Source organism: Micromys minutus (assembly GCF_963924665.1).
Source record: "Micromys minutus genome assembly, chromosome: 5".
Taxonomy (NCBI): domain Eukaryota; kingdom Metazoa; phylum Chordata; class Mammalia; order Rodentia; family Muridae; genus Micromys; species Micromys minutus.
Window position 1 is genome coordinate 21,766,654 of NC_137974.1, and position 26,238 is coordinate 21,792,891.

Here is a 26,238-nt window from a genome sequence, read left to right on the forward strand (position 1 = left end):
AAAGGAGATAGGACACATCTTCAACTTCCATCTACATTTTCTAATATTAGCAGTAATCTCTTATTGTTTTCAGAATTCACCTCAAGCAATGAGAACCAACTGGCACAATTTATTTTTAATGAGCTACTTTTTTCATATCTCTGCATCTTAAATATTTCAGAAGCCTGCTGACAGGCAATTATTTCGTTTATTAATTCCTAGATGTAAAGGCCATGATTTCACTTTTCAATGGTGGAAATTTGCCTGTCACTTCAGGCACCAACTGCTCCGTATCAGCGCACACATTCACTTCTGCTGCTACTTGTCAAAAGTAGCCAAGAACTTGGGAAGAAAGATGGAATGGTGTTTTTCTTAAGATAGGATATCAGTAGAGATAAGTACTGTTAATACATAGATGATGAAGTTTCTGGGGTAATTGCTCATGAATTCTCCATATTGCTAGTAATTCTACAACATGTAAGTTTTAGTACTTGTCTGGATGATCAAATTAGATTCATTTGTGAATTAAACTTAAATTAAAATACAAAGACACCATTTCAAAACAGCAAAAAAGTTACCAAACTTTGTTATCCATAACATTTTATTACTATGATGTTTAAATATATGGTTAAATTAGAAAACAACCTGCAATAATTTAAGTGCATAAGACTTTCTCATTCTGTGCTAAGATAAACATAATCATTTAACTGCATAGCTCAAAATAGACCTTAAAGAATGGTAGTTTAAGAGGAATTAAAGAAATTCCATGATTTTCTACCTTTATAAGCACAATACTTGAGAATGTGTGCTTAATTAAAGCCAAACTAATAAAAGTAAGCATAAAAGACAACTTTGGGATCCTTGGCAGATACCTTGCCTGAGGTAGTAGAATTATTCATTAATTACAAAAGAATAAATAAATATAAAATAATTACATAACTATCTTCAGCATGATTGGATGCATATCACTCAACTTTTTAAAATATCCTTTAAGTACTTGCTCAATGTCTGGGAGAAAAAAAAATGTACAAGGAATTATGTCTTTGGCCAGAACTTGATACGATGTTTCCTTTTCAAAGAAATCACATGAGGACAGATTTAGTTGCAAAGATTTTTGATCATCCTTGTAAGCATAATTAAATTGCTTCACCTCTCACATTAAGTCTCTTGTTCATAAGATTGTAGTAAAAATAAAACCTCATGAGGGCTGTTGTGAAGATTAAGTGGGGAATAGAGTTTATCATGATAGACACATTTTCTGAGGTTAAGTTGTTAGTGTTAATGTTTTAAGTTCATGTGACTGCAGATGCTGACAGCCAAAATAAGTTCACATTCAGAAATGTTCTTGGAAAAATAAATAATGCTCTGCACCCATCTTAATCAGTTTCATTCTTAGTGTTTGTCTTACTTTTGGAGTCCTTATTCTTACTCTTATTCATATCTGTATGTAATACTGATATTCTATACTTATTCTAAAATAGAATATAGAATTACTATTTGAAGTTGTCCAACAATCAATGTATTTATTTGGTTGAAATTAGGTTTTTCATGTAATATATTCTAATCATGGCTTCTTCTCCATAGATTCTTTCAATATTATTTCCCATCTCTCTAATAAATAGTCCTCTAAAGAAGAAAAATGAGATAAAATAAAACATAAACAATCTCGAGTAGGATAAAACAACAAAACTGAAAAATATGAGATTAAAAAAAAAGCACAAGAAACATATATGGACAGGAAGACACACCTTGACACAAATAGGAATTTCACATAACTAAAAATAAAATATATACACAAAGGGAAATCTATACTTTCAATCCATACTGACTGTCTTAGTTCGGGTTTGTATTCCTGCAAAAATCATCATGACCAAGCAGCACGTTGAGGAGCAAATGGTTCATTCAGCTCATACTTCAACATTGCTGTTCATCATCAAAGGAAGTCAGGGCAGGAACTCACACAGGGTAGGAACTTGAAGGCAGAAGAGGATGCAGAAGCTATGGAGAAATGCTGCTGACTGGGTTGCTCCCCTTTACTTGCTCAGCTAGCTTACTTTCTTATAAAACCCAGGTTTACCAACTCAGGGATGGCACCGCCCACAATGGGCTGGGCCCTTTCCCCTTGACCACTTATAGTGAGAATGCCTTACAGCTGGATATCTTGGAGGCATTTCCTCAGGGAGGCTCTTTTCTCTGTGATAAGTTCAGCTTGTGTCAAGTTGAAACACAAAACCAGCCAATACACTGACTAATAAAAAAGTAAACTTTTTGTCATGGTTTAAGAATATAAAATCTTACAATATTTAGTTTAATTTTCTTGTATATAATTAATAATCTTGATAAGATATAAAAGGTTAAAATTTAACACAGAAATTATAAAAGCAAGTTTCAAAAAAATGGGGTTAATGTTTCAATAAAAATAACTCTAAAATGAAAAACAATCTATTTAAAATATTGATATTTAATAACATATAGTGGAGTGAAATAATTAAAAATCAAACAATATACTATAAATAAATTAAAGTTTTGTATTAAAAATGTGAGTTATTTTTCTAAGTTGCCTCTTATCGATTTTAAAATGTAACAAAATGTGAAAACTAATTTATTCTTATCTATGCTTTTTCCAAATTACTGAAAAACATTCCCATAAATGAGTAACATTTACTTTATTCAAAATTTTGGGGAGAAATTAATGAAAAGAAACGTAAATGAAAAAAAATGCTAATCATATTGTCTCACCAGAGATGACTAGGGAAAGAACTTCAGCCATTAAAATCCACTGCTGTTCTTTTATTAGAACTAATATAGAAATGTTAGGACCCTAGAGGAAATGAGTGAAGATATGAAGTTGAAAGGAAATATTCTACAAGCATTCTTCACCTGTTATCAATGCATTAGAAGATTAAAGTATAATATCAATAAACTTCACAGTAACCTTCTCATTATAATTTAAGACTTAGAAAATGGGCTTTGTACCCAACTCTGAAAACTGACTTCTCTTTTTTTTCCTTTACAAAAAGGATACCTGATTCAGATTACTAATCAGATTCTGAGCCTAGTTTTCCATGCTTTCTTTCTGGTTGACAATAACCAATTCTATGTTCAGCATTCTTTTATTTGACTTTCCTTCTGCTTCACTGGTAGTAATTAATCTCAATTTATGATCTCCTATGAACAAATTATATAGACACGTATTGAACAGAAAATATTAATCATAAATAAAACTATATGTAACAAGTTTTATCTTGATATAAAATCCAGAGAGAAATCAGAAAAAAATATAGAGACTGATTTCCCTGATATACAAAAATGCAAAGATTATCAATAAAATATTTGCAAATTTAATTAAAAGTACCCATATTGATAACACTAGCCTCCTTTCAGGGAGTCATGTCTGGTTCAAGAGATATACACCAATAAACTTAATTTGTCACACAGACAACTGCATGCATATGATTATTAAAGTAAAGGGAATATAGCCTTCTACAAGTTTAACATTCCTTCATGGTCACATTGAGGCATGGGTCGTAGTAAAATACAGCAAAATCCTTGACAGCATATGGGCATCCATGGTTTCAAGTTACATTATAGACTTCTAGCAATAAAATATCATGGCATAAAAGAAAGCGATCAGATATAATCCCACATTAAATAAATGCTAAATTACTATTTACTCAATAAATTTACTTAGCGTTTCAAAAGAAGCAAAAGCAAATATGTAGTAGAGAAAGAGAGCATCTTTAACAATTGGTGTTAATAAACCTAAATATCTTCATGAAAAATAATGAAAGATAATCACTCTATTCTCTACTCAATTCCAAAGGTATCAATAGGCTGAATGCAAGACAGGATACACTCAATTGCTTGTTAAAAAAAGTAAGGAGTACCCTTCATAGATAGATATAAAAGTATGTTGAGGTGTAAACACATAGCAAGATGAATGTAGTATTAAATGGTTGTTTTTACTTCGCCAAGCTTTAATTGACAAGATAGCACACAGAATATTGCAAAATATATTCCAGCTATAAATTTGATAATGGATTGTTAACTAGAATATGTAAGGAACTAAAAGACTATACTCCTAAAAAATTAACAAGCCAACTTAAGAAAGTAGGATCTGCTAGGAAATAGAGTTCTCCAAATATATACCAAAGGCTAAAAACATTTTAAAAGCTTCACTGTCATTAGTCACCTTAATGGATATTCAGGTTCAAACTAAGATTATATGACACCCCAGCAGAATCACAATAGATAATAATATAAATAACTACAAATGGTTATGGAAATGTGGAGAAAGGGTAGGCTTATGAAGTATCTGTAGAGGTTATTTTTAAGTCTCTTAGAAAATTAGTAAGAAGATTCATTAGAAAATAAAACACAAAACTAGAAGTAGTGATTACCTTATAACCCAGCCAAATACCTGTGTACGTCTTTGTGGTGCTTTGAATGACAATAGCTCTTACAGGATAATATAACTGAGTGTTTTATTCCCATCTAGTAGAATTACAAGTTATAGTATTTTTGGAGATAAGCCACTGAGGACTTTGAAGCTTCAGAGGCCCATCCATACTTAAGGAAATCCCTCTGTCTCTCTGCCTCCAAATTGTGTATGAGATGGTGAAAGCTCTCAGATACTGCTCTGGTACCATGCCTGCCTACCTGTTGCTATGCCCCTTGCTAAGTTTTCTGCCATGATGATCATGAACTTTTCCTCTGATTATGTAAGCAAGCATCCAAATAAATAGCCTTAGTGTCTCTTAACAAAAATATAAAAATAAACTAAGACATAGAGAACTAAAGAAATATGAAGGACAAATCTATAACTTCTGAGTATAAACTCAATAAATTTTATATCCTCAGTTCAAAGAAATCCACAACCAACCCAAGCTGTTCCCATGACTGTTTGTTTACTTTTCTTCAGAAACTCGAAGCACAACCCCATTACTGAAGCCAACGCCTATGCAAATCACTGGTGATGAAGATGTCAAGTTGTTGCCTATAAGTAAACTTTACTCCTATGCTCCAGCATCTTTGGTGGAGAAACATATTTTGCAGGCACTCAAAAGAGAAACAAAGCTAACAAGCCAGACACAAACTCTATATCTACATCTGTGTATTGCCTGGGGTAATGGGTGGCACAAAGCTTATGGCAATACTAAATAATTCATTTGACATGAGCCTACTCAGTGAGCTGGAACCCATACCCAACGTGTTAGGTGAGAGAGAACCAGAGACTAGATTGCCTAGTGACCTAGAGTAAAACTAAACAATTCTGGTCTAAATTAACTTAAAATAGTACTAAAATAACATATAGTCCTATTCTATTATACCGATAGATCAGTGCCTTGTTCAACTCTCATCAGAGAAACTTCCTTCTGCAGCAGCTGCAAACCCACAGGCAAATATGCAGATACTGAGAGTCTTTTAATACTTCATCCTATTCCTAAATAGGGTGTATCCATCAATTCCCTTACCTCAGGGATAACAGAATTCTGTGGAATAGAAAGCTGAAAAACATAGGAGAAAATGGAAGTCACCAAAGAGTCTGTAAAGCACAGGAGCAAAGCTCATATGAATGTACAAAGACAGAGGCAGAAGAATGTACAGGTCCTGCACAGATGTCCACAAGGTCCTCTAGCTTAATATTATAGCGTCAAGTTTAATGTTTTTGTTTTTTTTGTTTTTTTTTTAATTCTGAGTATTCAATGAGTGCATCTCTGATCCTGTGCCTCTTCTGGCTCCTTTCCTTGTGTTGCTATATTTTGCCATCTTGCCCAATTGTGATGTGATATCTGTATTTTATCTTTTTTTATTTAGTTTTGTTGTATTTCTTATATCACTTGGACTGCCTCTCAACTAGATGTCACGTTTAAACATCTACCTACACTTACCTTCATTGATAAGGATTAAAGGTGTATGTTAAGAGCATCTCTGTATTCCAGCCAGATCATGCAGTAATCTAGAGTGTGACTAGATTCCAGCCATATCACATATACCATAGAAGCTCTTTGGATACGATCCCTTGCCAAAACAGCGCTGTTACTCAATTAAAATTCCTCTACAGTTGACATAACCTATAGTCTTCTATATAATTTAATTACACACAGATAAAAGGCTATTCTCAGTATGAGAGGATCCTGCCTGGAGAGACCTGGGCTCCCAGGAGTGCTATCACTCCTAAGTTCACAGGTGAGACAAACACTTTTGCTCAAATTACTGGCCAAACATAGACCTCCCAGAAGATCACAGGGCTAAGGAACTGCGTAGCAACTGGGGACAGTATCCTTCTGGTCTCCTTCTGTGCCACTGAGCTAACCTGGTGGCACAGTTATTCAGACACAAATGTCCCCGGAGAGAGCTGTCTCCCAGACTGGAGGGAAGACACACCTATGATCACAGTCTCACAGGAGGGACAGGTTCCAGTCAGAAATGTCTCTTCACAATGAAACTTACACAGAAACCCTTGGCTATATATGTGGTTAAAACATAGGAAGGCTAAAGGCTCAGTGGTAAATAAAATATTTAACCCTTTTCATTAAGTTTTTTTTGGAAAATTGATGCAGAGAGTATAAAAAGACAGAAGTGCTGCAAAATCATTTTATTAGGTTTATGATATTATGTCAATGTTGAAATCCCAGCAGTTCCACTTAATGTCACAGAACTTAAAGAGTACTAGCCTAACCTACAGTCACACTTGGATAATGGTGGAGATATGGAATTTCTGAGATAGGGCATAGTATATACTGAGGAGTACACACGGTCATAATAGAATGCTCCAAAACCTTGCAATATACACAATCTTAGTGAAATTTTGAAAAATTAATGTGAATAGATTATGGCAACACAAGCATTTAGTAAAATAAAAATAGTAGGCTCTCCCTGTGAGTTCTCAACCAAAGACTTTGTTACTCGGTTTACAGTTCCAGGCATGAATTTGCTCCTGTATATTATACCCCAAATCCAATCAGAAGTGGCTGGTTATTCCTATAATAGTTTTATCACTAATGTTGCCCACTAATCAGTATTTTGGTATTTTTATAAGTTGATTTTATAGTAACTAAAAGTAATTTAAAAATCTGCAAACTTCCTAAACAAAGGACATTAGGACAAAAGTTTTACTAACTCAGTTACCCAAACCTTAAAAGTATGTATCTCTATATAGTAGAGTTGAATATACACATAATACTTTTAGTATTTTCTAATTCAGTAAATATGTAGCTTAAAGTATGTTATATTTATTTTATTACCCTATATAGTATAAAATAGGGTATATTACAGAAAATTGTAAACTATGTGTTTTGAAATGTGATATTAATTTCAAAGTAAGGTATGTTAATTGGTAGGTTTCATAACAATAAATATATATTAAATTACATATTCATTAAAGTACTACTGCCTTTGGGGAAATGAGGATTGCATCCTTCATTGAGTAGCTTTCTGAGAGATTACAGCAATTTAAAGCTGAAGTTAAGAACCCCAGAAGGCTCCTTTCAGCCCCAGAATGAATATTTTACATTAAGTTCAGGAAATAATTTAATTTGTTTATATATATTTTAAAAAGTATTTTATTTGTATGCACTAAAATTTAGGCTTTGCTCCAACAGTGATCATATATACTGACAAAATAGAAATTTTGGTAAATTGGTATAGGATGATACAAAATGACAATCAGAGTATGATAGAAATCATTGATCGTGACAACATAATGTATAGAAACCCAAGAGTCAAATTTGTGTAGAATATCAGACCAGCTTTACCAATAGAGTAACAAAAATATCAAAAGCACAGTTAAATTTTCCTGGCCCTGAGTTACTTCACTTAAAACTTTAATGTATTTCTAATTAACTTATTTAAATTAATTAGTTAATATAATTTATAAAGTAATTCATCTTTATGTTGTCTTTAATTTAATTAAAAGAGCTGCATTATCTACTCATTTATAGATCTTTAATAAGAGTTTCATGCATTTCTATTTGGTCTTTGTAAGTATTATTGAATGTAAAAATGTAATTTATATGTAAGTTGAATATAGTGAGTGACTGTTCTTGAAAAAAATTCCTCATATTCATACAAAGGATATTCCCATTCTTTTTCATTTAAAAATATGTATGCCTCATGTATTGCCTAAATTAGTTTACCTATGTTTTTCTCCACTACATCTTTCAGTGAATACAAGTTTATATATTTCTAATACAAATGATATAGGTGATATAGATAAATGTCAATTAATAAATCTAATAGTTTCTATATTCTACATTTAATATAGATAATATCTATACTATAAATAGTATAGATAAATAAATCTAATATATATATATTATATATATATATAAATAGATTTGATTTTTTGATATTCAACAAGAACATGTAGTGAAACAAACATATTCAATTTTAACCTAGAATAAGACTGTTATAAAGTAGAATTCTATGGAAGCCAAATTGAATATTAATCATACATGTATCAAATACTACTTCTAGTAATTAACTATTTGGAAAAAAAACTCTTGTTATTTCATTGATTGTCACTGAAAACCATTTTTTATTATCATTATTTTTATTATTTTTTGATCGAGCAACTTTATTTTAATAAACAGAGATAAATATTCATAAAAGTATATGAATACATTGTTGTCAGTACTTGATTTTTTTAGATGTTTGATAGTATGCATTAAAATCTTACTAGCTACAATGACCATAAAGTACATGTAAAACAAGATTGTTTTTAAAACTTTAAAAAGCTTTGTGTAATTAGTTTATATATTTTATACATTTTATATATTAGTACCTATACTGTAATAGCTAAGACATTTTGCATGCAAAACTTCCTGAGAATACAGACAATAAAATTCGCTTGTAAATGTTTTCTTGAATGAGAACACAGATCAATAAATATATCATGAGATATTCAAGCAGGTATTAAATAATTGGCATAGCATTGCTCTGGTAGAAGATATATATATATATGGTTTTTCATTTTCCATTTATATCTTTTTTCAGTGAATAAATAATTATATTATACTTGAATGCTACAACTTTACATTTAGTTTATTTATCTTGTGATAAGATTATTAATAAGGCAACAATTATATTTTCAAGGTACTAGTAAAATGAACAGAAATAGTGGCTCTAAAATTGACTTATATATCTATTTAAGTCATGTCTGCATATACAATAAGAAAATATTTTATAGTTTTTTTCTGATTCCTCTGCTTAAGCCAGAGATACCAATTATTCATTTCTAATCTCTAAATTATTTCCTTTGATAATTTTCTGTATTTATCAGGAAGAACTGGATGAGGAATAAGAAAATGTACTGAGTAAATATTCATCTTTATAGAATGTGTGGATGTGATTTAAGCTAAAAAATATAATATGCTATCAAAGTATTGTTTCTTTTAGCTGTGTAACTGAAACACATCTTGCCTTTTATATTATAAAGATTTTACACCTGATACATGATGTTTATTGTGCTGTTTTAAAAGTCCATTTTCTTGTGAAATCTTGCAAAAATTTATGGAATATCTTTGTAAAGATAAAACCTTTATCTAGTCTTGTAAACAATGCTCTTCTTCAGGTTAAAGGAACAAAAAAGAACAAGCATACCTAAAATTAATATGATAACCTGTAGCTGAAAATAGGCCCGTAACACATATAGAGCAGAGAGGTGCCAAGGCTGGGTTCAGTCAGAGAACACGCACCTGACACTCAAAAATGGAAGTACCAGGATGTTTAGAGGTCTGGTAGGATGGATGGGATAGGAGCATCTTCGTAGAGACAGGGGTTGGCAGAGGAGATATGGGATGTAGAACAGTTGGAGGGCAGAATGGGAGGGGAATAAAAACTGGAATGTAAATGAAAAAGAGTAGTACTCTATTGTGTAAATGTACCAAAAGCTATTTATAATAGTTTCTGGCTATTATACATAAGACTGCTATGAACATGGAGGAGCATATGTCCTAATTATATGTTGAAGCTGCTTTGGGATATATGGCCAGAAATGGAATATCTAGGTATTCAGGTAGTACTATGAACAATTTTCTGAGGAACAGCCAGATTGATTTCCACAGTGGTTGTACCAGCTTATAACCTCACCAACAGTGGAGGAGTGTTCCTCTTTCTCTGTATCCTCACCAGCATCTGCTGTCATATGAGTTTTGGATATTAGCCATTCTTACTGCTATGAGGTAGAACCTCAGGGTTGTGTTGATTTTCCTTTCCCTGATGAATAGGGATGTTGAGCATTTCCTTGGGTGCTTCTCAGCCATTCAATATTCCTCAGTTGAGAAGTTTCTGTGTAGTTTTGTTCCATATTTTTAATAGGATTGATTGATTCTCTGGAGTCTAACTTCCTGAGTTCTTTGTATATATTGCATAATAGAACTTTATCAGATGGGCGATTGGTAAGAAACTTTGCAATCTCATGAAGTCCCATTTACTGATTCTTGATCTTAGAGATTAAGCCATTGTTGTTTTGTTCAGGAAATTTTCCTCTGCTTATATGTTTTCTAAGCATTTCCCCTATTTCTCTTCTAATAGTTTCAATTTATCTCATTTAATGTGGAGATCTTCGATCCACTTGCAATTGAGCTTTGTACAACTCAGCTAATGAAACAATGACTACAAAATTTCTAGGCAAATGGATGGATTTAAAGAATATCATCCTGAGTGAGATAGTCCAGTCACAAAAGAACAGACATAATATGTGGTCACTGATAATTGTATAGTTGCCCCCAGAATGCTCTGAATACCCAAGAAACAATGCACATTCAATATGAAACATAAAAGAAGAAAGAGCCAAAAGGGAAAGACTCAATCTTTCTTAGAAAAAAAAAAAATAAGTATATCGTGCCCTCTCAGTGTGTGATACTCCTAGACTTTAAATCCTTAGTAATTCAAGAGCTAAAAATGTACTCTTGTGACAATTCTTGGTATTTAAAAATCATTATGTTTAATCTATACACACCAAGAAAACTTTGACTATTTCTGTGTTATATTTTGTTTTACATGTACTTTATGCTCATTGTAACTAGTAAGATTTCAATGCATACTATCAAACCTTAAAAAAAAAATCTAGTAGTGAGAAAATTTATTCATATAGTTTTATGAAAAATATTTTTAAAATATGTACATTTATCTTTGTTTTTTAAAATAATGTTGTTTAATTTTTTAAAAAGGTTAAAAAACAGAGAAAGCCAAAGTTATTCTGAACCAGGTCTCAAAATTTTCATTAAGATAATAAAAAAAGACCTGATTAAAAAACTTTGCCCTTGTGAGCTGTAATAGAAATATACATAGGTTTATTTACTTCTTTACTTATTTTATTTTTGATTTTTTTAAATGTATTTGCTAGTAACTCTTTTCTCTGTTGCCTAAAAACTATGAAAAATAGATAACATTTTGTCATTTTTCTTCTAAATTCAGGCAGATACATATTTGTGACAATTATGGGCTGAACAATATTTACTATTTTAACATGTTTTCTCCAAGACTTTATATATTCTAATTTTTCTCTATCAAAGAAACAGTTCCAGATACTGTAAAATCCAATCTCACCATTTTACCGTATTCATTTTAAGTAGATGACCTCAGATTGTCTTAGTTGTTTAATGATAGTTTTGTGTAATATTTCAAATATAGATTTCTTCTTCATTAAGCAACAAGAAAAATTTAGAAAAATGTAGAGCTAAGGAAGTCTTGTAAGTGGAAAGGCACTTATATTAGTTTTTGTAAGGAAATCTTGAAATGAAAATGTTTACTATGAGATCTAGAATCCCATGAATGCACAGGAGGAGACCGTGGGAGGTATCTATATCGTACCATTAGGATGGCTATAACATCGAACGTCTTTTGAGAACTCCCTTCCTCCTTCTCCCTCCTTGACGTTCCCTATCCCCTTTTGCATTTATGATTGGGGGGGGGGAATAGAAGTTTACGTTCTCCTCTCATAAGATTGAAATTGTAACAACCTTGAATTCTATTTTTATGCTCCACACCTGATAATAAAATACTCACCACAAGCTGTAGATTTATGTTTAGTAGATATTGGAGAGGTGGGCAGAGAAAGGGTAAAAAAAAACGGAAGAGGAACAGAGATTGGGAGAGGAAGTCAAGGTGGAGACGGAGAGAGCAGACCTGGATCCATGTGGACTTAATCGGCGTGAGGTAGATATGAATATTTTAAGGGATTCTATAAGTATTTTATCGAATATATAAGGGCAGTCTGTATCTTTGTATATTTGATGTAATCTTATGGTATAGGAAATTTGTGGATTGAGAATTTAATATATATAAATCTGTAGGACAATCTATCGGGCTTGGAGTAATGTTTGTGTTGGGCACTAGCGGAAAGAAACACAGCAGGGCGGTCCACCCTGGACAGAACCAGCAGGGCTCACAGAGTGAACTGCCTGGGAAAGGAATCCCCAGGAAAAGGCAGCTGGTGGACTGAGTGACAGAGTCCATCTGATAAAGGAATAAACCTTCAATTTTTTAATATTTATTGCAACAACGAGCTAAGGTAAAACCTCTTCTTGCTACAATTTTAAACAGGCATTTATTATTTTTCCTGAGTAATGTATTGGCAGTATAATTCCCACTTTATATTTGATTTGAATAACTCACTGCTTTTATCCACTGATGTTCTACAAGGTCATGTTCTGCTCAGCAAAGTTGCTGCCTCCACAAACCACCAATGCCATGGGGCATATTATAATCCCAATGTTATTAAATTAGGAAGAAATTGAGTGAGATTGCTCTGCCTTCATCTCAATTTGAAGGCTGTTTCTGGACTATTCATTTTATAGTTCGTACAGTGTGCTTAAAATAACATATCTCAGATAATGTATTATTTTCATATTGCTTTATTATTCAGGAATACAATATCAACTTTCTGAAAATTAAGTTCAATTCATAATAAATTCATTAATTTCTACATCATTTTACATTCTCAGTTTAATTTTTAGAAGTAGATAATATCAGCTTTATTTGCCCCTGTTTATTCTCAAGGTAATTTGAGTGGTTATATATGAGCAATGATATCATGGGACTTTACCTATCTACATATCTATATACCCATCTATATTTCTAGATATTACTACATAATGATTATTAATATAACAATGTTCCATATTATATATCTTTTAAAAGATGACTCTATTTGTTTTCCAATATATAACATTCAAGTAATAAATATTAAATCTAAATAATTTATCAAATTAATTCATCATGAACAATGTTATTACATCATTATAGACAATGAAATCTCTATAGATTAATTTACTTATTACAGTGATTTATTTCTTATATTCCATATTGATAAATTACTAGTGTATTGGTTGTTAATTTCAAGCAAATGTATAACATATGCTTATAAGCTAAAGTAGTATGTACTTAATAGTTAGTGCTGATAGGCTAGCTAATAGAGAATATGACTATTGCATGAGAAGAGATTGTATTAAATTTCTGGGTCTTCTATGTAATATCTAATATTCAGGAAGCTGATTATTTTTTGTATTACTTTGTTTCATATCATTGTGTTTCATTTTAGAAGGCACTCTTATAAGTTAATAAGACAAATAATAATATAAGAAAATTATATTAAAAGCATCTGAAGGAAACAGAAAACAATGTATGTTGATAAAATTAAATTTAACAAAGACAATGATGAGTAATATGTGTGAAAACTGAGATTAAACATGTCAGCCTCCACAGCTAATGCTTATTTAAGTGGTGTACCAGTCTTCTTTGAAACTTCAGCTAATATAAAATTCATGGGATAGTTAAGAATGGTAGATGAGGAAACTTCTGCTTCTCATTTCAATAGTCATCATTCATATTTTTTCATTATTATTTGACATTCTCTATATTTATATTTCAAATGTGATTCCCTTTGCCCCCAATCCCATTCCTCCTCCTCTTCTTCTTGCTTCTATGAAGGTGCTCCATCTCCCAACCATCCTCTCCCACTTCACATTGCCCTACACTGGGAAAATGAGCCTTCACTGGGCCAAAGTCCCCTCCTCCCTTTGATACCAGACAATGCCATCCTCTGCTACATGTGCAAATGGAGCTATGGGTCTCTCTATGTGTACTCACTGGTTGGTGCTTTAGTAGAACACTTTATACAAGTTTGTTTAATAAATTGCCTTTTAAAAATTAACTCTATGTTCCTCATATCAGATAAATAAAACATGACTCACACAATATTTTATTGTACCTTTCAAAGATCAAGGACAGTGCCATAAACAGAGAGAAAAGAGGAAAGCCTTATAGCCTGATTGTGTTCAGATGCATCCCTGAAGCAGAACCATACTAACTAATGAACTAATGTCTATAAATAGAAATGGGGGCTGTGTTAATGAGAACAAAATGCTGGCTGAAATGTATTGTTTAGAAGGAGCATTTCCTAATTCAAAAGTAAAAGTAAATGACTTTTTATATCAGTAATGCTGCTGTAACGGTATGTGCATTGCTTGCATATAAAATTAAATCACATAAGAAGAAATCAGCCAGTGCCATATGTTTTATATATAGCCTGCTAATATAGAAAAAAAATCACATTTAGCAGCCATTATACTATCCAATGTACTCTTCCATGGCTGAACTTTATATGAACTAAAATGTATTATCTTATTAAATTTTATACAATAAGAGATATGTATAAGATCTGATTTTTGTAATCATGTGCTTTATAGATACACCCTCAGAATCAAATTTTGTAGATAATTGAAAACATCCTTCGGCATCAGGGAAATGCAAACCAAAACAACCCTGGCATTCCACCTCACACCAGTTAGAATGGCTAAGATCAAAATCTCAGATAACACATGATGCTAGCAAGGATGCAGAGAAAGAGGAACACTCCTCCAGCAAGCACTCTGGAAAACAGTCTGGCAGTTCCTCAGAAAATTGGACTACCTGAATACCCAGTTATTCCACTACTAGGCATATACCACAGAGACGCTCCAACATACAATAAAGTCATATGCACCACAATGGTCATAGCAGCTCTATTTATAATACCCAGAAGCTGGAAAGAACCCAGATATCCTTCAGTAGATGAATGGATACAAAAATTGTGGTATATTTACACAATGGAGTACTACTCAGCTTTCAGATACAATTACTTTATGAAATTCTTAAGAAAATGGATGCATCTAGAGAATATCACCCTGAGCAAGGTAACCTAGTCACAAAAGAACAGACATAATATGCAGTCACTGATAATGGGTTACTAAAACCAGAAAGCTCTGAACACCCCAGAAAAAACTCACAGGCTATAGGAAGCTCAAGAAAAACAAAGACCAAAAATATGAAAGCCTCAGTCCTTCTTAGAACCCTCTCCGAATGTGGTACACCTGGACCTTAAATCATTAATAATGCAAGAGCTAAGATAGTAGCCTTATTGCAATTTTTGATATTAACAGATCATTGTGTTTAATCTATACTCAACAAGAAATCTGTTTCCATGTTATGGTCTGTCCTGCATGTTCTTTATGCATAAGGTAACTAGTGGGATTTCAATGCATGCTATCAAACCTCTAAAAGAATTAAGTACTGATAAAAATATTTATATAATGTTATGCCAAAATGCCTTTAAAAATCTGCATATTTATCCCTCTTTTTTAAAAAATAAAGTTGTAAGAAAAAAAAGAAAACATATTGACTTAATTATTTACATGCTCTAGGCAAACACTTTGACCCTTTGACACCATAAAGTTAATATTCACATAGTTTTTTGTGTGCTAGGTTTCTAGTAGAAGGTACTTCCTAATTTATTAAAAGTTCTCAAATATTTTAAATTTTCAGTTATCTCTTGGAATGAAAGAATCCTTGTGATTTCCATTCTTATGTATTCCAATTTTAACAATTTTGATCATTAAAAAAAAGTGCTGTATGATCCAAGTTGGCAATAATGAACCTTGAGAAAAAGGATGGGTCAGAGCTCCAGAGATAGTGCAATATATTACTCTCTCCATGTCTCAGAGAATTCTGGAGCACACAAAATAGAAAGAGGCAAGATGACAAAGAACGCTGCTGCAAAAGAAGTGTTCTGGATTTGTCATGACCTCTGAATGTCTGGATTCACTGCAGCTGTGCCTTGCCCACTGACATTTCATCATGTATGGGGGAAAGTCTTCAGATTTTTCCTTTACATGAAAATAATCTATTAGCAATTAAGTAAATAGTTACTTTTTGACTGAGATGAAAATTTAGACAATAAACTTCATATTTTGAAAGGGAATAAAATGATGTATGTAGTTTTTTTTGGTTGTTGTTTGTTTGTTTCAGTGAGCAAGTACTAACAGCAAAGCAGTGGCAATGGACACTTATCAGATGCACTATGTTCTGTTCTTATACACAGGCTCTGAACTTAGGTTATATGTCACAAAAAAGACAATCTCAAGGGATTTTTGAACAAATAGAAATACATGAATATTTGCCTCTGATGTCTGTATTTTAAGGACAATAGCATGTGAGACATATGAATTAAGATTTCAAGACCACGGCTCCCTATTCAAGAGTTAGTATTTCATTCATGTGAGCTTTTAATAATCAACATTACAAAGGAATTTAGTGATTTAGTCACGTTTTAATAAATTATCTCATATTCACATCACCCATATGAATACTCTCAAACACAAATATGTACTTAATTAGAAAAAAATGATAAAAAGAATTGGGACATTAAAAAGATGAACAAGATTTGAAACTAAAAGGAAGAAGAGGAAGAATAACAGAAAGAAGAAAGATTGAGAAACAGCACAGAAGAGTAGGAGGAAGAATAACAGAAAGATTGAAGAAATAAAATAAGGTGGAAGAAAGAACTGGAAAATGCTGAGAGAGAAGGAAGTGACCATTTACCATAAATAACTAAAGAAATAGAAAAATATACATTTTAAGATGAACATTGACTGCACCAGGCTAACAGAGGGTATTTATACTGTTAAGAAGAAAGCAAATATAATGAATGGGTAAATAGCAATATTGTGACTTTATAAGCCCAAATGAATTGAGATAAAATATTGCTGTAATTCTTCTGTTGTATGGAAATGGCCAACAATTCCAAAGACTAGTTATTTACCATTACAGATGAACTGGCAAAAAAATAAGACTTATATGAGCAAATAAGAGATATCAATATTGATGCAGCACATTTACAGAGAAGACCACTATATGACCTTGGAGGTTTACTGTCTTTGGGTAGCACAACTATGCTGAGCTTACTGAATGGACCTTGGGTGAAGGTGCAAATCAGAGCCCAATTTCTCTATATAGCTCTTTGCTGACCATCAAAAATAGGATTTCAAATGACACTGCTTAGAAACATAATGTCTATTGGATTCTATGTCATGTTTTTTTCTCATTTTTTTAAAATTACATACTCTGTATTTACATTTGAGATATTAACCCCTTACCCGCCCGGATGCTACCATCCCTCCTCCCCCCCCCTTTTTTGCCTTCACAAAGGGGTACTCCTTCCTAACCACCCTCTCCACCCCATTGCCTTGGCATTCCTTTATATTGGTAAAACATGCCCTCCCTGAACCAAAGCCTCTTCTCACATTGATGCCAGACACTGCTATCTTCATCTACATTTGCAATTGTAACCATAGTTCTCTCAATGTGTGCTCAAAGGTTGGTGTTTTACTCCATGGGAGTTTTGGAGGGTTTGATTGGTTGACAGTGTCATTCTTCCAATGAGACTGCAACCCCTTTCAGCGCCTTCAGTCCTTTCTTTGGCACCTTCATTGGGGTGCCCATGTTTAGTCTGATGGTTAGCTTCAGGCATGTTCAGCTATATCTATATGACCCTGATATAGGCCCTGAGAAGGTATCTTTATCTGGTTCCAGCTATAGTGCTTGGATTTGGTGTCTGCATATGTGATTTTATAATTAAAGGCAGTTATACACTTTAGAAGTTCTATGGGACAGTGTTTTCTCAAAAAAAAAAAAAAAAAAACATAGGAAGCAGAAAGCATTAGGAGGCAAAGTATAGAGATCTTTAAAATCATGAGACAAGGGGCTATATATCAGATTCTTTATGGAAGATGCAGAGAAGGTGCAAACTAGAAGAGGACTCAACATTTAATGTTTGACCTATTTGATTTCCTATTTGGTTTCAAAATCCTGTGGGAAACATTGCATCCCAGATTAGTGTAATTCTTGCCTCAAATAGTTAACCTTACATTCCTGTTTCCATGAAGATATTTCTGATGCTCTTTTAATATATATGCCTTTGTAAATGGATTTATTGAAATACAGAGTCTTTGCCCTTTTATTCAAGAGTAATGCAAATATCTTAGATTGATAGCAAAATGTCCATGTGTTTGTGTATGTATTATAAGATATATTGCAGCAGAAAAATTATTTATGTTCATTTTCAAATTATTATATAACTTCTTTCCTATCAATGTCTAAATACATGTTTTATAATTAAACTGTAATATCTTTGATATATGTATCATAAATACATAAAATTTGTGCCTTACTTTACCTGTAGTACACTAGGTCTTTGAAAAGGGGCTTTGTAATTCTTCTTGCAACCCATACAACATGGAATGTAAATTCAAAACCTCAAAACCTCCCTTTGTTCAATTACTCAAGTAAAATGTATAGAATTGATTAATAAAGAGTATAATTTCATAATTATTAACATTATTCAAAATAAAATTAAATTTAACTGTTTCTATTAAAAGAAATATAAAACTTAGATACTTGATTCTCAGTTAGATATTCTCAGTCCAAATCTTCTTCCTAATTTAATGAGAAAGTCCATGGCAGAGCAGAAGAATACTGTCACAAGGGGCTCAAGGTACAGTCTACAGGTCATTCTTCTATTGTTTTTAAGATGATGTAAACTAACCCCAAACAGTAAGTTTACCTTTCGTACACAGTGAGGGGAACAATCTTAAGTACACCTACTTCATAAGAAGCACTTTCCTTTTATTCTTGACTTCACTGATTTGTCTATCTGTACAATGTCTGTCTTTAGTACTTTGTTTATATTTTATCTTACTCACACAAAATATATAACTATGAGTTTATAAAAATGTTATTATGGACTGCTTAAGTTTTCATTCTTTGTGTTGGCTTCCTTTCTCAACACCATAATTATACTTGCCAATCTAGGAAATGTTGAAATGCTTAAAATATTATGATCCAAATTTACTATTTTAAAATAAATATATAAAAATTCATTTTAATGCTGTTGTACGTTCAATGAATTTTTAAAAATATATAAAAATAGGGTCCTTACCAAGACCATGCCTGTGTGTTGACATTGGTGGTAAAATGGTCCATGTTTTGGTTTTGGGATTGTAACATTCAACAGTGTTCAAAGTCTTCAAGCCATCTCGACCTCCAATTACAAAGAGCTTGTCATCAATGACAGCAACACCGAACTGAAGCCTTCTGCCATTCATCATTCCTGCCTGAATCCACAGATTTGTTCTGAGGTCATACTTCTCTATGGTTGTAGGCCCTGATAAAACATAAAATCAAATGATCATACACCTTAATGAATCAATGAACAGCCTGAACAATACAATGTAAATTAGAATGCAAAAACACAGTAGACACATTTATTTGTATAAACAAAAGCATGACATTAAAACCAAAGTAATAAGTCATTTACTTTATTTTCTCTTCTTTGTTGAGTATCATGATCAAAATATACACATGTCCAGTGTTAAACTTTTCAGTTAGTGCTAAAAAATTTGGAAATGAACAGTCAAACTTTAAAATATCTTTGTCTTATTGTTTGTCATTTTAAAATGTTTTATAATCCTAGCTTAAAAATGAATGAGAATCCCTTTAAATGACAAAGTTATGCATGCTATCTATCAGTAACAATTTCTGAAAGTAAGAATTTGTTAGTTAAATCAAAAATTATTTAGTCAGAAACATTTGCTTTTACACTTCCATTTTGTCATAGATAAGTAAGGAGGAAGAAGGATAGGTAGACTGCTCAGAAAGTATTCACAATATTTAGGATACAAACAAATAAGAGGTTTCTTATTCACAATGTTTCTTCAATGTGTGGACTCACAGTTTAGCCTCAGTTCACCTATATTTCACCTTAATAAATGAACCATGAGTATTGTGTGCTTTCATTCAAACATCAAGCCTCTATTTTAATTACAATGTAGGGAAGTAGGGAGGAGTTTTTGCTTAGAGAACATGTATCTCCAAATAAATTGATTAAGTTCTCAGACTATAAACAGTCCTTGAACTAACTTCTCTATTGCCATCACGATATTCAGTCCAATGTTTGTCTGTTTATATCCTCATCTGTATTGGTCTGGCTCTGGCATAGCCTCTCAGGGTACAGCTATACTGTGCTCCTGTCGGTAAGCACTTCTTGGCAAAAGCAATAGTGTCTGTGTTTGGTGTCAGAAGAAAAGATGAATCCCTAGTGGGGCAGTCCCTGGATGGCCTTTCCTTTAGTTTCTGTTCCATATTTTTTTCCTTCATTTCCTGGATTAAGGATTGAGGTGAGTGGGTAGCTCCATCCCTTAACTGGGGGGTCATGCCTATCCACTAGATTTGGTCTCTACAGGTTCTATCTCCCATTTGTCAGGTATTTTGGCTAGTCCACCCTCTTGGGTCCTGGGAACCTCTTGGGTCTCTGGCATCTGGGACTTTTTACTGGCTACTCCAAGGTTCCCCTTCCCCACTGCTACACACTTTCAAATTCCATCTCTTCTCTCACTTTGAGATCCCTCTCACCCTCTACTCCCCAGTGATATTCTGTTCCCTGTACTGAGTAGTACTGTGGCATCCACATTTCATTCTGATCTTCTTTCTTCTTGAGTTTCAAATGATCTGTGAATTTTATCTTGGGTATTCCGAGCTTCTTTTTCACAAATATCCACTTATCAGTGAGTGCATACCATGCATTGTTTTTTGTGACTGGGTAACCTCATTCAGAATATTTTCAAGTTTCATACATTTGCCTCAGATTTCATCTCTGTTTTCATTACTGAAATTATACATTGAATCTATATTTTATGATTACTAAAAAAAAAAAAAAAAAAAAAAAAAAAACCTACCTCAAGCTTTTAGGCCTAAAAACACAAAGGTACTTTCTTACTTCTGACAGTCAAAAATATGACACAGACTAAAATTATATTGACAGTGTTGCATTCCTTTCAGGTGCTCAGGGATTAAAAATTTTTAAAAATGTTCCTTGTAGACCCTTCTATAAACACAGATCCAACAGTATCTCTCTGACATTGTGGAATATAGGGTTACTTTTAGTAATCCCTAAACATTTGTCACATGTGTGCATGTTACAACCAACAGATTAGTAGTCTCAATTCTTAATTTAATATATATTTTGTTTTGACTGCATGTGTGTGCTATTTCATTTCTATAATGTGTGTGTGTGTGTGTGTACATATTTGCACATATGTGAGTGCAGACAGCTATGGATACTAAAGAAGAATGATGCTGTGAGAATCAAAAATGAATAATCTACAATTCATTTTTCTTATTAAAGAAACATTGAATTGAGGCCTTGATTATAGCTTTAGGTGGTTGGTAAAATGCAGTATTTTCAGGAAGCACATAGGCATACTGCTGGAGCAGGTATTGAGAGCTTTGCTTTCTAATATGCAGGGAGCAAGCACAGGAGATAGGGCTAGCCATGGATATTTTAACCTCAATACCCACCCCAGTGACAAATCTCCAACAATAGTTTACATACTTCAACAACTGTTTCCTTTTAACATTCTAATCTGTCCTAAATATTTACACAAAACTGGCAGGGGAAAAAATGGATAAGTAATACTGTGTTGCTTAAGGTTTACTGCGACTAATTTTGAAACACCCAAAGAGTGGCTGTTTGGTTTTATTTTTGTAAGGATATTTTGTTCAGGCAAGCAGTCAAGCATGCACATAAACATCTGTGGTGGGTGGGTTATAGGAATTGGGCTTAAAGTGGTTCTGTCCTGGAGAACTGTTATCATTAACAACTGGAAAGTTAAAGAATTGCAACTTAGTACTATAAGTAAACAATAGGAAGGGCTTAGAAGGGTCTCTTAGAATGATCACCCACATAGAGCCAGATAAAATATATGGCCTTATCTAACTTGGCCTTAAGTTTTTCTAGCACCTTCATTTACCACATTCTTTATATTATAATCACCATATTGGGTCATTCAGTAGTAATAAAAAGGGAGAGTAGCAAGGTTTTCTATTCCATATGGGGTACTTCAAGCCTTGCTGAAAAGGTAGAAAGAAAATATTGAATGAAGATGGAATGTAGCCAACTGTATTGTAAGCCATGTTCACTTCTCTATATCTAGCCTCTCCATTTGTTGTAGTCTAATTAGCCAATTAGTTTGAATTCTTATTCTCTAAATCTTCTCTGTAGATCTCTAGAACTTATGTCTTTCACAAATAATCTTTCTCTTGGCATGTAGCCAAGCAAAACATATTTTATGATGAGGACATGAATGTATTTTGTGAAACATTATCTACCAAAAGCAGTAAGGTGCTTTGCACCTCATTCCTCAACATTGCTTCATTATACAGAATATAAAAATAGGAGAGAACAACTTTTATTTTTGGAGCATACATACACAAGCCAAAACAATTGATTATTTTCTTATTTAGCTATTTTGCTTCACAAATATTTATTTTTTCATGAGGAGACCATTCATTTCACAGAATAATTTGTGTCTTATCTTAATTAAATAATTATACATTGTCATTAATGTCTAATAATTAAATGCACATCTTTTAAGTCTATGTTGTAAAACTTGTCTAATAACATCTTAACAATTTTTCTAATTTGCAGAACACCTGGACTTTTTGCTTTGTTTTGTTATCTAAAGGTAACAACTGTTTCTTTGATAATGCCATTGTTAAATCTTGGCACAGTGTTTATAAGACACTAATTTAGGTCAAAATATATATATGTATTTAAGCTCTAGAATCACCCACTAATAAATATATGCAACGGACCTAAAATAATGTCTAGTTTCATAAATAAAAGCCCAGAGCCAGATCCAAATGGACAAACTATATTTTGGCAGTGTTACCTCTGCAAAGTTTACATTCTAAGATCTAGATCACTTGCTAGTGCTACAATACTTTAAAGATTCTCATAGAAGAATTTTGCTTTCACTCCATGAGCTTCAACTCTTTAAAAAAAAATCTTTAAAATATTTATTCTAATTTAGTAAATGAACAGCACCCTAAATTATTGTAGCTACTGAATTCAATGGGAATTATCATTTCTATAATTCTGGACTTTTATATGCTCACTTTTTAATAATTCTGAAATTTATAAGTAAAAATGAAGCACTTGAGAACATGTTTTAAAGCATATATTTAAAGGGTAAAATTTCTGTTATGTTATTTGAATAATGAAACCACTAGTAAAACATGTTATGGTACAATTTCTCATATAAATTGTGAACACATAATTGTGTTAGGATTACTGTTGCCATGATACAAACATGTGAGGAAAATGTTTTATTTCAGTTCACAACTCTCAGATTACACTCAATTATGGAGGGAATTCAAAGCAATAACTCAGTGGAGGAATGTGAACAGAGATTCCAGCTCATGTCAAGTAACTAGAAAACACAATCTTTGATTTGAGAACAACTGAAATGTTATTAAATTTAATCAAAATATGTTAATGAGTTGAGTAGTGATTTGTAAATTAATGAGCATTTAATTTGTTCTAAAACTTTTGAGGCTGAGTGAATTCCATTTTCATAAAAATGTAATTAGATCTATTTTATGAATAGAAGTTTAGTTCTTTACTAGTGTACTACAGATTTTTTGGTCCAAAAATAATGTAACTTTTAAACCCAATATAATGAATTTTACTTTTTTCATGCTTCACCGTTCATTTATATTAAATATAAATGATTGGCCAAATTTAAACATCTGTTCATTTGCTGACATTTTTAGCTTATTTTGAGAACGTCTGATTATAATAAAACATCACTCTCTTGACTTATATGCTTATGTTTCAAGAGGCCAGAGATGATGTTTCTATGTCAATTTGATGATATGAACAATGGAAAATGTAGTACTTTGACCATGTATTAATAAAGAAAGCAACTGTGGAATTTGGGACATAAACAGAAGATAAAAACATAATGAATGAAGATGTAGGGAACACGAGGGAAATAATTCAAAACCTTTGTAGGAATCCAAGGGCCAGGCAGCATCAAAGTCATCTAATTATAAGAAGAGATTTATCTAGACAATCTGAATACACTTTGAATTTGGAAGAATACTATACATCATCCAAGAGGTCAGTTATGACCAGATTTCATTCTTTACAGTTATTAATAGGCCATCCAGGGACTGCGGAGATCTACCCCATATACTGTCACCAAACCCAGATAATATTGTGGATGCAAAGAAGTGCAGGCTGACAGGTGCTTGATATATCTGTCTCCTGAGAGGCTCTGCCAGGGCCTGAGAAATAGAGTCAGATGTTCTCAACCAACCATTGAACTGAGAATGAAGTCCCCAATGGAGGAATGAGAAAAAGAACTAAAGGAGCTGAAGGGGTTTGCAAGCCCACAGGAAGAACAACAGTATTGACCAAACAGACTCCCCAGAGCTCCAAGAAACTAAATCAACGACCAAAGAGTACACATGGAGGGACCCATGGGTCCAGCAACACATGTAGCAGATTGGCCTTATCAGGCATCAAGAAGAGGAGAAGTCCTTGGCCTTGTGAAGGTTCTATACCCCAGTGTAGAGGAATGACAGAGCAGGGAGATGGGAGGGAGTGGGTGGGTCGAGTAACACTCATAGAGGGAGGGGGAGGGGGAATGGGATAGGTGAATTCCAGAGTGGAAAACTGGGGAAAGAGATAACATTTGAAATGTAAGTAAATAAAATATACAATGAAAAAGAAAAACACAGAGAACTTAAGCCATCCACCTCAGACTTTTTTAAATTGATGGAATCTGAGATAATATATGATCATGATCTAAATTTACACATATATTAGAGCAGCAAAGGTTTGTTAACTTTATTTGTATTTTATTATATAGAGTGCACTCACCATCCAACCTTAATAGAAAGTGGAAGATACAATGGAAAGAAAAATACCCTTTCCTCATGAGACAAGAGGCAGTCTCTTCTCAAAACATGAATGTTGAAAAAAAATGTTCATATTGTTATTGAAGCACAATCTCTGTGGATAGAATTTATTGATAAAAGCAAATGTGCTGACAGCAATTAGAGCGTATGGATTCTGCTTTGACCTTACATAAGGCAGGATTTGTTGCAATATGCATAATTCAATTATTTAGCAACCTCATTTATCTTGAACACATGCAGCACAAAGCTCAATGATATGTTCTTTGAACTGACAAAATAGATGTTAAAAAAAAAAAGACACCTAAGCTGGTGATAAATGTCCTCCTTTCAACTCACTAGAAAAGCTCTAATTTTTTAAAAAGCCACTTTTCTATCATTTTAATGGAACATTAATAAACTGATTTACCTGACTCCTAGGCCTTTTTACAAACCCATAAATTAGAAAAAAAAAAAAAAAACTGGGGCAGCTGAGAGCTGCAAAGAGCTATCACTGGAGGAGCAACCAGTGGAAAACATGCATCAATTTACCACTGAGCAATCATTTATTGTTATTAAATGGGAAAATCAATTTACGAAATACTTAGGGAGACTCGTTGTCTGATACTGATGATGATCTTGAGGCAATCAGATCATTATGAGATGATTACAACATGAAATATATTTGCTTTCAGGAAGCAGCTAAAAATGACAGGCATTTTAGGAAAAAATGTTAAAAACAAGTAGATTTTTTATGACACACGTGATAACAGAGACAAAGCTCTTATTATTGACATTAATATACTAGCCACATAATCATAATTACATCATAATAGCATTTAAACATTAATAATTTAAGTGTACAACTGTAGTTTACTGGAAAAAAAATCTTAAAAATTGGAAATCTCTAAGAGAAAGCAACTACAGAAAATAACATCAAATACGCTATATATTTCGTAGTCATTTGATTAATTACAAGTGAGGAAGAAAATAATCTTAATTAATTACAAAGATAAGTTAATCATTTATTGATGGCCTATAATTAATTATTGATGATTAATAGTTACATTAGTAATGAGTTTTCACTGACATGGCTCAGATCAATTGGCAGGACAAACCATATCTAAAATATTTCAAACTGAGTCAGAGTAAGCCATTCCTCCTTGTAAATTCCTCTCAATTTTTTTTGTCACAATTGAT

At 32.7% G+C, this 26,238-nt stretch overlaps 1 protein-coding gene across 1 annotated transcript in view; it reads right to left on the reverse strand.

Annotated features, from left to right (window-relative positions):
• Window positions 1–26,238, reverse strand: part of KLHL1 (kelch like family member 1) — a gene marked incomplete at both ends in the record, with an annotated part of 384,888 nt that overhangs the window by 84,655 nt on the left and 273,995 nt on the right. The window contains one exon of the mRNA XM_080917315.1: window positions 19,238–19,462. Coding sequence (XP_080773441.1) covers window positions 19,238–19,462 — 225 coding nt within the window. The remainder of the gene's footprint in view (window positions 1–19,237; window positions 19,463–26,238) is intronic.